The 13,741-nt window shown below is 45.0% G+C and overlaps 1 protein-coding gene across 5 annotated transcripts in view; it reads left to right on the top strand.

The window, feature by feature from the left end:
- Positions 1-13,741, top strand: part of LOC121620150 (collagen alpha-1(XIV) chain) — a 149,505-nt gene that overhangs the window by 30,773 nt on the left and 104,991 nt on the right. For all 5 annotated transcript variants that reach the window (XM_041956114.1, XM_041956112.1, XM_041956111.1 and 2 more), the window contains 3 exons: positions 12,630-12,788; positions 12,948-13,067; positions 13,390-13,554. In XM_041956114.1, the coding sequence (XP_041812048.1) occupies positions 12,630-12,788; positions 12,948-13,067; positions 13,390-13,554 (444 nt within the window). The remainder of the gene's footprint in view (positions 1-12,629; positions 12,789-12,947; positions 13,068-13,389; positions 13,555-13,741) is intronic.

Raw genomic sequence — 13,741 nt, 5'->3', positions numbered from 1 at the left:
TTGCTCAGGGGCACCTCAGTAGAGAGATAGATTTGGGGCAGAATGAGGGTGGGAGGCTGAAGGGATGTGTCGTTACAATGATGTTGTGCACAAATGAACCTATTGTTCTGCACTGAGCACTTAAATTAGAGACTTAAAGCAAATGCCTGAGCTATTGGAAAGCCTTTGAGACACACACTGTCCTTCAACAGGCCACTGATGAAGAGGAGGGACACATCAGCATCCCAGTGCGATGTCAGTCTGCTACGACACAAATAAAGATGGACGATGAAGCAATGAATTATCTGCGTCCGGAGGGCCAGAGATGAGAAGAGATGTTGATGTAGTGAAATCAGACGGAGAGACGGAGGCGGGGGTGGGGGTGGGGGGGTTCAGTGCAGCTGATGCTCCATCACCTTCTATTTGACAGTGTGACAACCTCGTTTGGATCTGAGAAATGAGAGGATGCAGGGAGGCAGATGGGGAGCAGGGAGGAAGACTGAGGGATGGCACCGCTCAGCGCCCTCCTCTTCTTCTTCTCTGTTTGTGGTCACGATGGAAACAGTAGAACTTGTTTTGATTGGTCAGATTTGTACGCTGCTGAACGTACACGCAAGTTTGCTCTTTTAGCTCTGGCATGGCAGCTCAAAGACGCCAAGCCGAGGGATGCACCGCACATCAGTGACCTGCTGACATGATCCAGGCCGTAACGTCTGAGCTAGCCGCCGGTTGTGAGACGCTCTCTGGCGGTCGTGCGTACTTTGCTCAGGTGATTGCGCTGCCCGTGAGACGTGTTTCAGTAGTGGTCTCAAACGTTCACGGTCTTGTTTTAGATCTGAACAGGTTTCAGGTGTAAGCAGGAAGTGATACCGGCACAAACATGGCCGTGGACTGTATATTCGTTCATCAGGAGCTTATAAATGCCATGAGTCTGGTGAATACCTGCCGTCTTCTTCTCTCTTTGCAGTCTCCGTCTTGGGAATAGCATCACGTGTCTCTCTTTGTGTGTTTGTTTGTTTTCGTCTTTGTTCTGCTCCTGCAGATTTCTGGTCGGCGTGCCGTTCCCTCGGGGTTTTCAGGGCTGACTGTTGCTCTGTCGGTTTGTTTCCCTCCAGAGAGAGAAGACGCCTCCTCCCTCCTTCTCTCTCACACTTCACTCCAATTATTTCCATCTCCTCTTTCTTTCTCTCATTATCACCTTTTCTTTCTCTTTTGTCTCAGACTGTCGCTTGCTGTTTTATCTCTTAGTTGCTCTTTTGCCTCTTTTATTTCCTTCCTTTCATCTGTTGCTCTTTCTTGAACCTCCTCTGACTCGTTTCTTCACTGACGAGGTTTCTGTCTTTCCCTCTCGTTCGACCGGCAGATGACGTTGTATTTCTCCTCTCACATCGTGACTTTTTCGTTTTCTGGCCTTCTTGGAGTGAAAGTTTGCCTGCCTCGCAAACACACACACACACACACATATATACAGTACATGCACACATATGTATGTATATATATTGTTGGTATATTTTATTGTTTATTGTTTTAGTATATTCTCATTTCTGGTATACTTTTATTGCATTTGAGCATATTTTTATCTGCATGTTAGTTTATTTTATTCTAGTATCTTTATTTTATTATTATTATTATTATTATTATTATTACTTTCTTATCTTTTCTAACATGGGGGTTGCAATACAAGTATATATGTATGTGTATATATATATATATATACTTGCTGCTGAGTGCGTGCATATACAGTCTGTGTGTGTGTGTGTGTGTGTGTGTGTGTGTGTGTGTGTGTGTGTGTGTGAGTGTGTGTGCAGACCTGTGAGACTTCCTGTGGTTTTAGTTCCCTTTTTCTCAGTCTTGGGAGACTTCTCATTAAAGAACATGAAAAAGTTTTTCTTCACTTCACTCACCCTTTTTGTCTGTCTGTCTGTCTGTCTCTCTCTCACACACACACACACACACACACACACACACACACACACACACACACACACACACTCGCGGTGCCTCTTCACAGCTCTGGGTTGAAAACAGTGTGAACTCAGTCCCCAGAGGTGGCGACGTACCTGTGAAAATAATGTCAACAAGAACTGGCAGCAGCACATTAGCGACAGGTGTGTCGTCGCTGGTACGGCCTGTGCCTCACAGTCGGGCAGCTTTAAGAGCCCCATGTGACAACGTTACATCACCTTCGCCATTTTTAACACCGCTGTGCCTTTTCTTCAGACAGCGTCCAAAAGTAGCTCATCTGGTTCAGCAGACAGTGAAAGAAAACCAGAATAACTAATGTACTCTGTGAGGCTTCAGCCGTGTTCAGTGCTGGCATGCAGCTGTTGTTAATCATTGTTCACCTCAGTATTAGAATTTGAATAAATATTACTAATAGTAGTTCTAGTATTTTGAGTAGTATTAGTAGTAGTAGCACTGTCATTAGCAGTATTATTTGTCGGGGCATGAATGAGCAAATTTATGAATGCAGGAATTTTGTTTCACACGCTGAGAAAAAAGATCTTAGCAATGAAACAATCTGCCGCTGAGATTTCAGAAGCATTTATTGCTGGGCTGGTGGAGATTTTAGCCCCGAGGTGCAGCCAGCTCAGCAATGTGCACATTATAGTATTATATTTTTGACGAGCGGTAGTTTGCTGGTCCAAAGATGATGCAGCAGAGCCTCTGAGGTGGTGCACCGTCTGTCTTAATGCCCGCGTTTTCAGATCACTGCTCTGAAGCCAACAGTGCGTCTTTCAGCAGCTTGTGGGGGGGGGGACTTGTATGTAAAATCACCTTCAAAGCAAAATTCTTGCTCCTCTGAACTGATCGCTGTGGTATTCCTGATCCTCTGGACTCAGTCTGTCAACACTGTGTGGGAAACTGTGCTGGCAGGGTTGTGATGCCTTTCCTGGATGATCTGCAGGTGCGACTCTCCTTTTCTTCTTCTGTGATTTTAGCATTTGATCATAGCACGAGTGCAAAACACACTTTGCTGCAACAAATGGATGGAACTTGACGAACTGCACGTAGGTCACAAATCAGTAACTGAGGGGCAAAGCTTTATGGCACAAAATGGAACAAGACCACTATTGTCGGCAGCCAGAGCAAACGAAGCTGACCTTTCGGAGCTTCTGATTTGTTTGAGTGACTTTGATTGATTTTTTGAAAGGCTGATGGAAAATCACACACTCACAGGATGTGGTGGGAAAGACATGATCACACAATGTTGTCATTTGTTTAAAATAATGCAATAAAGAAGTGTTAATAGTTTGGGAATTGAATCATGATGTAAAAACAGCTTCAGATGGCAGTGCAAGTGTAGGTATGTCATCCAGGCTGTGCTAACAGTTACCTCGTTATGATGATTATGTTCCTGTGATTACCTGCTATTTTCAAGTTTTCCCTGCAGTGAGAGAGCAACAGAGGAAAATCTCTGCACGTATCAGAACCGCTGCTCATCTGCTTGGCGGTAACCCCGCGGCTCCTGCGCTGTTCTGACTGCCCAGGGCTTCATGGGAGCTCCCTTGTCGTTGTGGATTCATTTAGAGCGTCCTTCTGCACAGAATCGTCTCTAGATCAGTGTCTCATTACAACAGGGCGATGCGTAGCTTCAGCACGTCTCGGCGTGACGTCAGATTACTCTGATTACACTCGAAGCGTCCAGCTGTTTGTGATGTCCTGTTCACAGGCGGGAGATGCTATCGGACGTATTGATGTTGCATGACAAAGTGTGCTGACAGTGCATAAAACAATTAGGTCTACATTTAATCACCGGTTAGCTGCAAACACCGTACAGCAGGATTTTTCAATCCTTGGAAGGACTCTTTAAAGTTAGAAGTCTGGCTAACCTAGCTGCTCGGCTCTGTACTCTCCAGCTGTAATTTTAGCCTCCTTGAAATCTTTTAATGGTCAGACGGACTTTTTCCTGAATAATTCTCTAATGCTGAGTTTGATTCACGCGGTGAAAAATGGTTTCTTCCATCAAAATTGCATTAAATTAGGGTGCAGTTACCCTGAAAAATGCTCTCTTGCTCACATTTCACACATTCACCTGACTCATTTTTCACTGCGATGTTGGATTCAACAAACTGAAACCTGAAAGGCAACTCTTTCAGCCGCACTCTCCATGCTGACACTCATAATAGCACCAGTAAATGAAACAGCAGTAAAGATGCCATAGAAACAAAGCAGGAGCACAGACAGGTGGAACTTTAAGAATGCCTTGGAGACATGTGGAGTTGAACATTTAAGAAAATTTTACAGCCTAATGAAGACAAATCGGTGAGCAGTTTGGCCCCAATCTTGCTATAAATTAGATTTCAAAGGAGCCTGGAAGCCTCCTGTAGAGAGTCGACAGTCGTCTTTGATGCCGGCCGGAGACGCTCCTCCGACATCAAGCTCCTGAACTTCCTCTGAATTGCAGAGCCATGTATTTCTCGCTCTTAGACGAGGCTGAAGTGAGCCGTGGTTCACACGCGTTCCTCTTTGTTTGGATTTATTCTGACAGTGATGAGGTGCGTTAATCTGCTGGAGCTGAAGCTCATCCAGCCACATCGCTTCCTCTCTAAAGGCTGAACAGACAACAAACAAGAGGATTCGTTCGTATCCTCGGAGATTTCTGTGTGAAGAATATTCATCAGGCCTGATTCTGATGCTGCTGCTCTAGTTAAAGATTTGTTATTTTCTGGAAACTGTGCGTACGACAGTAGATTTACTGCTTTCGTATAACCTTTATTTCCTCGGGGACGCTCTTTGTGCTGAGCGTGCTTGCTTACTGTACCACCCTGCTTCACATTTATATTGTAGGACATTCTCACACCTCGGGGTGGTCCCTGACAAGCTTCACTGGTGCAATTTTAAGCTCAGTGCCTTGCTCGTGGGTCCCCCAGTGGCAGCCAATAACAGAGAGTTTGTGCTGGTAATTCTCACATTTCCGTTGCTTTGTTGCCTGAAGTCTGCGACACTTCTCATATTTTCACTTGTGTTCTGAACACAGAGTTTCTTTGCACTCGAAGAATTTGCCGGCGGCGTTCGCCTCGGGTTTAGAGATGTCATGTGACCAGGAGAACGGGAGACACGTGAGAGTAGAAACGCTGTCCGGGCCCAGAGGAAGCTGCAGCTGCATCCTAACCAGCCTGCTCCTCTTTCATGTTCCCGAAAGAAATCAGGTGCTCGCTGCTGTTACCTTGAGGTGCCGCTCGGCCTCTTTTTGTTATCATGTTGAAGTGGAGGAAGCCCTGCGTTTGGCATCGAGGAGGCACAAGAGTCACAATGTGTTCCTTTGTCTGCGGGAAGCTTTTTAACACGGCTTTGAGACTCTCTTCAGAAGATGTAAAGCAAAAACCTGGAATAATTTAAACCTTCACATGACAAAGTAAGGTAAAATAAATCAACATTAGCCAGAAGTCTGAACCTTAATGGAGACTCATCCAAAAATAGGTCGCGAAAATTGCCCATTTTATTATTATTATTTAATATTATTTTTTTATTAATAACATGTAATTTGGCTTAAGGTCAAGGTTAAAATTTTGACCTACAGTAGTTTAATGATACTGTGCATCATAGACTAAACTCAACAAATTGCATTTGAAGATGAAAACCTGTTTGCTGACCCGGATTCTCTCTGTTCCCTCTTTGCACCGTGCTTACACGACAGGTATTGTATGATTTACAGGTAAACAGCTCAAGGTTTGCTATCATACAGGCGAAAAACATGTTGACTGCTGTACCTGTGAAAACTTTCCACGTGGGCGACTTCGTGGAATCCACATGAGCCGGACGTGAAATGTGCTTCACCGCCGTGCCGTCGTGGAGCGATGGAAGCGCAGGCAGCTGACCTGTTGACTCCTGGCAGGTAAATTAGCCGAGCGCAGATATATCTGTCACGTGGAGCCCTGGGGTGCTCACCTTTGACACAGCAGGTATTGGCCGTGCAGTTGCAGCCGTTAGCTTGGCACTGGCCTTGCTTTGACTGCTGGATGTTTTGCAGAGCAGAGACTTTGGAACCGTCTTTTACTAGAACGTCACATGTTTGTTTGTTTTTTTTACCTTTTTTGTCCCAACAAAACTGAGGATAAAGATTATTTCTGTGACTTGGTAGAATTGTAATAATGTGCAGCGATTCACAGCTGTGTGTAAAGATTCAGTGTGACCACATGCTTCTGTATTTCGGAGTTGTACCTGGCCGAGCCTGTGTCAGCCTGCTTGCAGTCATGAATATGTATGAGAGCGTCAGTAAACAGAGAGGATTCATTATAATGTTTACCTTCAGCCGACTGGGGTCACATCCTCTGTTTGATAGTCTTGACCCTCGCTGTCTTGGAATCTGTCTCAGACCTGCACCGTTTTGACTTTTCGACCTGTGGAGAAACACGTTGCCTGGGGGGGCCTCTCTGCTAATAGCTATGTGGTTGAAGAATCTGTCAACAAACCTCTCTTTTGTAAGTTTCTGTCCCCTCCCTCCTGTTCGCTCCCTCACTTCCTTCCCTGCTTGCTCACCGACATGTCATCCCTCCTGTTTTAAGACTCTCTGGCCTCCAGAGGGCAATTTTCACCTCTTTAGCACAGGGACGTGGTCGGCAGGTGACTTGTTGAGGTGTTGCAAAAGGAAAACCTCATTAGTCAGTCACGACTGAGACTCTTGACTCCTCTATCCTAGTTCATCTCAGCTTTGAACAGGCTCACGTCTTTCAGATCGTATCTGAGAGGCGTCTTATCACAGAAAACAACACCAGCAACAAACAGCCTCCCAAAGCGTGAGGAAGCACGCGGCGAGCTCCCCGCTGTCCCCACGAGGCATCGCAGGTGTTTTAGTCTCTGCGTTCAGAAGGAGTTCAGCTGGTCGTCTTCAGTTCCTCTGACCTGTCGTGCTCTTTATCCGTCTGGACTGTTGTGCAGCCGTAGAGAAGTCTGCATCTCCTGGACATAATGAAGTTAGATGGAACGCAGCCTGTGCTGCTCAAAGTACCAAAAGATCAACAGCAATGATCAGATCATCATCCACAGGCCTTCTTTCAACCAGACAGCACCCGCCAGCTGTGTCTCTGCACAGAAGAGCGAAGACTCGTGCACGACAGGCTCGTGCTCGTGAATGGAAACGTTAATCAGTATATACATTTTGGTATATTTTCAGCTGTTGTTGGTATATTTTATTGTTTAAGAGTATTTTTATTGTCTTAGTATATTTTATTTCTAGTACATTTTCTTTTTTATTGCATTTACGCATGTTAGTTAATTTTATTCCTTTATCTTTACTTCATTTTATTATCTTTCTTATCTACACGGGGGTTGCGATGCAAATGTTGTTGACATGCTCAATGACAATAAAAGGATTCTTAATGGCGTCTTCCTCGGCTGAGCTGCAGCGTTAGCTAGCCTCATCCGTTAGCCATAGGCTAATCTCCCTAAGATAGCACTGTCAGCGTACAGCACATGCCGACAACTGAACCGGCCAATGAGTGACTCCTTCACTTTTGATGTTTGGTAAAGACACAGCTGTCAAAGTCTGTCAAACGACAAAGACATCAGGAGTTCTTTTCATTCTTTATGTTTATGGGGGTTTATTTGGAGATTTACTGGTTGTTTATGAAGTTTTGTAATAAAGCGGATTCGCCCCCTCGCGTCGTCCTCCAGTAGCCTCGCCTCTCGTTCTTTCTTTCTTTTTGGTGGGTCACCGTCTTTGCTCTGGAAGCTCAGCCGCGGTGCTTATTGCTGCCCTCTTCTTATTCTTCTGTTTTTTCAAGCACACCGCAAATCAAAGCCATCACTTCCTCGCAGGATCGCAACATGGACATTAAAATATGCGGAAATTATGGGGATCGTGCCTTTGAGCGCTGTCATTGTTTTCTTTCTCGACCACACCCTCGGCTCTTCCTCACCACCGCTGGGCGCTGATCTCTCTTTCTTCATCCCTCACTCTGTCTTTTATCTGCTCTCCTGAACATCCCTGTTCCATTATTTTTATTCTTTCTCATTATCCCGTTAACTTTTATCTTGTTTTTCCACCCTTGTATAATTAGCATGTGTAGCTGTTAAGTGAAAATAGACACATATTGCAATTTAAATAAGTAATAAAACAGAGCAGTGCTGATGATAATACAAAGGCACAGGAATCAGGAAAGGAAACTGGCCGAGGAAAAGAAATAAAAGAAAACAAATGCCATGGGGAAGTTTAGGAAACCAAGCAGAAAGAAGCACAGCATTGGTATTCGCAGCAGACTCACTTGTGTAGTTCCACCCTTTAATATGCATCTGTTACAGCTTTGTCTGGTGCCTCTTCTTCTCTCTCTGTCCTTTTTCCTTTGTCGCCATCTGTCCAGGTGCTACCTTTTTCCCTGAGGTGCTATTAAAAGGAAGCTACTTCTCTTTCACTCTCCGCTCAAAGGTACTGTTTTGCCCTTCAGTTTCCCTTCCTGTGTCCTTCCTTTCCATCCGTAAATCCACCAAACCCTTCCTCTTCGCAAAGTCATTCTGGGTTTGTCACCTCTATCTCAGACTTCCAGGGAATCTGTGGTAATGCCATGAATACAGATATTAGCTGTGGTACAAACAGAAAGTGCCACAATGCACCAAAAAGGGTTCAGAGGTTTGCCCTTGTTCTGTCCTCTGCTGCAAATATTTCACTATTGAATATCTTAGAGTTCATGTCCTCTTGTCAGAACTGATATCTGTCATTTATGTCACAATTAATGAGGAGAAGAACTGAATAGATTCCACAAGCAGACAGAAATGGACATGATGCAAAGGTACAGATACACATCCGGAAGCTTAAAGGATAACTTTCGTTTTTTACAACCTGGACCTTATTTGTAGCATTAAATACGACCATTTACTCACCCAGACAACTTTGGTGGCATTTGGAGTCGTTTTGAAGAAATTAGCCCCAGAGGAGCGGCGCGTATATCCGTATAATGCGAGTACTCGGGGCATCCGTGCACGGCCTCTATATAACGCATAATCTGCAGAAACTCGTTCATATTCCAATATTTTGTTCTGATATGCTGGTGCTATTCCCCTCTGAGCCCGTGGTGGCATGTTATCAACATCCGGCGTCTCTAGGCAACTACCTCTGACGTGGATGATGTCATTTCCGAACGCTGGGCGCTGCGAGCAGCCAGCCACAACACGGCTGACTCTGTGGCGGTCGGCTACGAACACGCAATAACGAACGAAGAGTTTCGCAGCAGATTATGCGTTATATAGAGGCTGCGCATGGATGCCCCGAGTACTCGCATTATACGGAGATCGGCATTAAAAACTGTGGTATTTTCTCTTTAATAATAATAATAACAATAATAATGAACGTAAATCCACTTTTTTATCATGTCCTGGCTGCAGACTGGCACCGTCAGGCACCACCTGTTTTTCAAATTATGTGAAAAAACTAAATAATGGAAATTATTTTTTCTTTCTGTGCGGCCCAGTACCAAATGACCCACGGCCCACTAGTGGGCCGCGGCCCCCGGGTTGGGGATCAATGCTTTAAAGGACCATTTTACTGTGATATGAGCTTTGATTTATTTTTTACTTTTGTAAAGTTAATCATGTGAACAGTTCTGTGAATGTTTCAGTTGAAGAAAGATCATTCAGTTCAGTTCAGTTCAGTAAACTCGCAGGTTCTCTCTGACAGACTTGCATTATAATAGTATTTTTAAGCAGTTGATGGCTGGTGCTCATACTGGTGGTGTCATTTTGCCTTTGATTTATCTCTATTTTATCCTCTCCAAAATAAATCTGTCAGCTGATCGCTAATGTCCTCTACAGTTTCCTCCTGTAAATCATATGAAGCCAACAATCAAACAAATCAACACGTCCACCAGCCGTCTGAAAAAGTGCCACATTTTACTGCTTTAATTGCTGCTCTGGAACAATGGCTGACGTTTGAAACCTCTCTGTAACGCCAACATGCCGCCGCAGCACAAATAGTTTGCTTTAAATGTGACTCGCAGCAACAACCTGAGAATTAGCTTCAGTTCCTCATCGATCGCAAACCGATAATCAGCGCCGAGCTCGAGCCTCGCTCGAGCCTCGCTCCTTCCAGAGCGGTGAAGTCATTGTGTCGCAGCTTTTATCCGCCCGCTGGAGTCGTGCTGGGTAGCGGCACCGAGACTGAGGAGGAGGTTTAAATTCCGACACTGTAGAGACTTGTAAGGAGTGATACACTTCTTAGTTCCTGTCAATGATGAATGAAATGACGGCTGAAGAATGCCCTCGCCACCCCTCCAAACACACACACACACGCACACAGACGCACACAGAACACACAACCCTTCCAGCCTCCCGAGATGTTAAAACATGCTGCGACCTGAAAGAAGTATTCGCTCTTATACATCTGGAGGAAAAGAAATTGTGTGCTAGCGGGTGCAGATCTACAGAGCGGGTGTCACATGTCAGGCCGTGGCAGCACCGGCCAAGTACGTGTCAGACTGAAGCTGAAGCTTAATGCAAATCTTCCTACCAGTAAAGTGCTTATTCTAACAGCTTTGCTTAATCCAGTGTGAAGGTAAAGCATCGGGTTTTCTTTTTATTGTCTTTATTACTGCCTCATGGCTTTGATACTAAGCGTCTGTGTGTGTGTGTGTGTGTGTGTTTTCTTAAGCTTTATTTGTTAAAGGTAGGGTTGCTGGGCACGTAGGGCTCTTGCACAGCAACACCTCACCTCATTTTCTTCAAAGCATTCACACCAGAGCGGCTCCCAGTGCTCTAACGTTGGGTTTGCTGTCTGAGAGCAGAGAGGAAAATGAACGTCAGTGATAATCCTCAGAGTGCTGTTGTAGATATCTGTAAGTTTTCCTGCCGTTTTGTGCCGGTCAGACGTTAATCAGAGCATGGAAACAGCTTCCTGTTGAGGTTTTATGAGACAAACCAAAACGCTGAGCTGAAAGAGGAGAAAAGGTTCTGTGGAGCTGCACGGTTGGTGACACCGATCTGATTCTCCTGCTGTGAGTGAGCAGATCACACAGAGCCGCAGACAAACAGGAAAGTGAGGCTGAGTGATCCGTTTTAAATTAGCATTTTAAACTGGGCTTGTCCTGGTAGCTGAATGGTTCAGATGCTTTAAAAATACCTGTAACGTCCTCATTTCCGGTCTGTCTCCATAATATCAACTGTCCAATAAAAGCACCACTGAAAGGCAAGATATGTCTTCTGCTGTTATAAAAACATTATATATATATATCAGACATGTTGGAGCATCATAAGGGCTAAGACCCATACAACATAGGTGAAATGTCCACGGTTTGATTCCAGCCAATGAATGCTGGACTTTATCACACACACATCCATATGCTGGACTTCATCACACACACATCTAAATGCTGGACTTTATCACACACACATCTAAATGCTGGACTTTATCACACACACACATCCATATGCTGGACTTCATCAGACACACATCCATATGCTGGACTTCATCACACACACATCTAAATGCTGGACTTCATCACACACACATCTAAATGCTGGACTTTATCACACACACACATCCATATGCTGGACTTCATCACACACACATCCATATGCTGGACTTTATCACACACACACATCTAAATGCTGGACTTTATCACACACACATCTATATGCTGGACCCAAGTGTGGACAAACCGACTGTTGCACACTGTTGTTTTGCACAACTGCACTACTGTGCCCATATTTAACTGCCAGATGTTTTATCCTGTATAGCTTAGTTCTATATTTTTCTTTCACTATTTTTTCTTATTTTGTTATTTTGTTTTGTATTTTTGCCACTTACTTGAAAGTTGTTCTTTACTTGAAAGTAGTTCTTGTTCTTGTTCTCTATCTATCTATCTATCTATCTATCTTGTGCCACACCGTCCTATTGAAAACAAACAAACAAACAAAAAAAAACAATGATAAACAGTTTGACATTAATGTGTGAACCTGGATGTGACAAACAAAAGAAGAGATGTGGACCCGATATGGATCACAGACTTGAACACGGGCACTGAAGTGACTGATGGGCAGCTACCCCTCAGTAAACTGCCCTGAGGCAGACTAGTGCTGGGACTTTAAGTGCCTTGCTCAGCTGCATTTTGGCAGCATTTATTCTTTCTGATCATTGGGTCTAATGGGATTTAAACCAGCGCCCTTAATGATTCCATTGTTTTTCCACAGAGACCGAAGCTCACAGAGATTGTCGAAGCTCTGTGTGAAAGATAATTGGCTGATAGAAATGTGGTTGTTTCCTCCTTTGGCCGGCCTTTGGCTCGCCGTGAGCCGGACGGGCTTTAGTAAATGAACTGCTGTTGCCTCATTAGAGTCGGGTCTGTTTTTATCCCCCAGTAAACTGTTGAGACACAACAACAGAGCGGGCTGTTATTTTTCATCTGCTAAAACTAAGCACCTCGCTCCTCCAGGGTTTAATTATACTGTGTTGAACTGAATTAGAATTAATGAAACACTTTGTAATACTTTGGGACAGAAGCTGCACATCAAATTGTCCTACTTTTTCTGCTGCAGATTTATCGCGTGTGTGCTGTAGGCAGCTGAGAGCAGCTGTGTGTGTGTGTTTTACCCCCTTTTTTTAAAAATCTGGTTCATACTTTACAGTGTGGAGGGTTATTTTAATCACCCCAGACTATCACCACCAGGCCGGGAGACTTCTCTGGTGAATTAGTGTTTTTATTTTGTCTGTTGGTCTTCAGCTGAAGACGGGTTCATGTGTAAGACTCCGGCCATCTCCGACATCGTCATCCTGGTGGACGGCTCCTGGAGCATCGGCCGCATCAACTTCAGGCTGGTCCGGACGTTCCTGGAAAACCTGGTCCGGGCCTTCAGTGTGGAGTTTGACAAGACCAGGATCGGTGAGGAGGTTATTGATTCCTGGGTTTGAGAATTTGCAAGGCTGAATTTCAGGGAAATGTGAATAAAATTAGTCTCCAGACTGTTTTTTCCAGTATAACGTTGTAGCCGTTGACTGCTTAGCTGTGTGATGGCTCACATCAGCATGACTGTGACCGCAGGCCTGGCTCAGTACAGCGGAGACCCCAGAATCGAGTGGCATCTGAACACCCACACCACCAAAGAGGCCGTGATCGATGCTGTGAAGAACCTGCCGTATAAAGGAGGAAACACGCTGACAGGTAGAGTGCGCCGCCAACCCGACCCACGGCCTCCCCCCAAGTCATTAAAGGCCTTCCATCCTCATCACAGTTAACAGATAGTGCTCAGAGGTCGTCTTGGACCAAAGCCAGCTTATTAAATCCACCTCAGTGCACCTCTTTTGTGACCTCACAGCCTTGAGCTAATAAGACCGTGAGTCAGAAGGTCTTTGTAGGTCAGTTAAAGTCTGACCATGCGAGTATGAGAGTAAGTGTAGTAAACTTTCAAACCGCCATCATGAGGTGGAGGTCTTAGCTTGTAGTCAGGATCCTACCACTGTTTCCTATCTCTGTGTCCTTCCAGGTCTGGCCCTGACCTTCATCCTGGAGAACAGCTTCAAACCAGAGTCTGGATCCCGGCCCGGCGTTCCCAAGATAGGAATCCTCATCACTGACGGGAAGTCACAGGATGATGTGATCCCCCCGGCACAGAGCCTGAGGGAAGCTGGGATTGAGCTGTTTGCCATCGGTACGCCCTGCCAGCACAAACACGAACAATCCTCGTGTTTCCTGATGGCGTCGCCATGGGAACATATTCACAGAGATTATACAAGGCTTCATTGATGCCGAAAAAGCCGAAGACAGCCTGACTGCTGAGTCAAATTGTGTATTGAAAACAGCGTTAGAGCCGTTGCATTTACAGATCGATGCAGTGA

This window comes from Chelmon rostratus, chromosome 16 (assembly GCF_017976325.1).
Source record: "Chelmon rostratus isolate fCheRos1 chromosome 16, fCheRos1.pri, whole genome shotgun sequence".
NCBI classification, from domain to species: Eukaryota; Metazoa; Chordata; class Actinopteri; order Chaetodontiformes; family Chaetodontidae; genus Chelmon; species Chelmon rostratus.
Note: the sequence above shows the minus strand (reverse complement) of the source record. Positions and strands in the feature narration are given on the sequence as shown.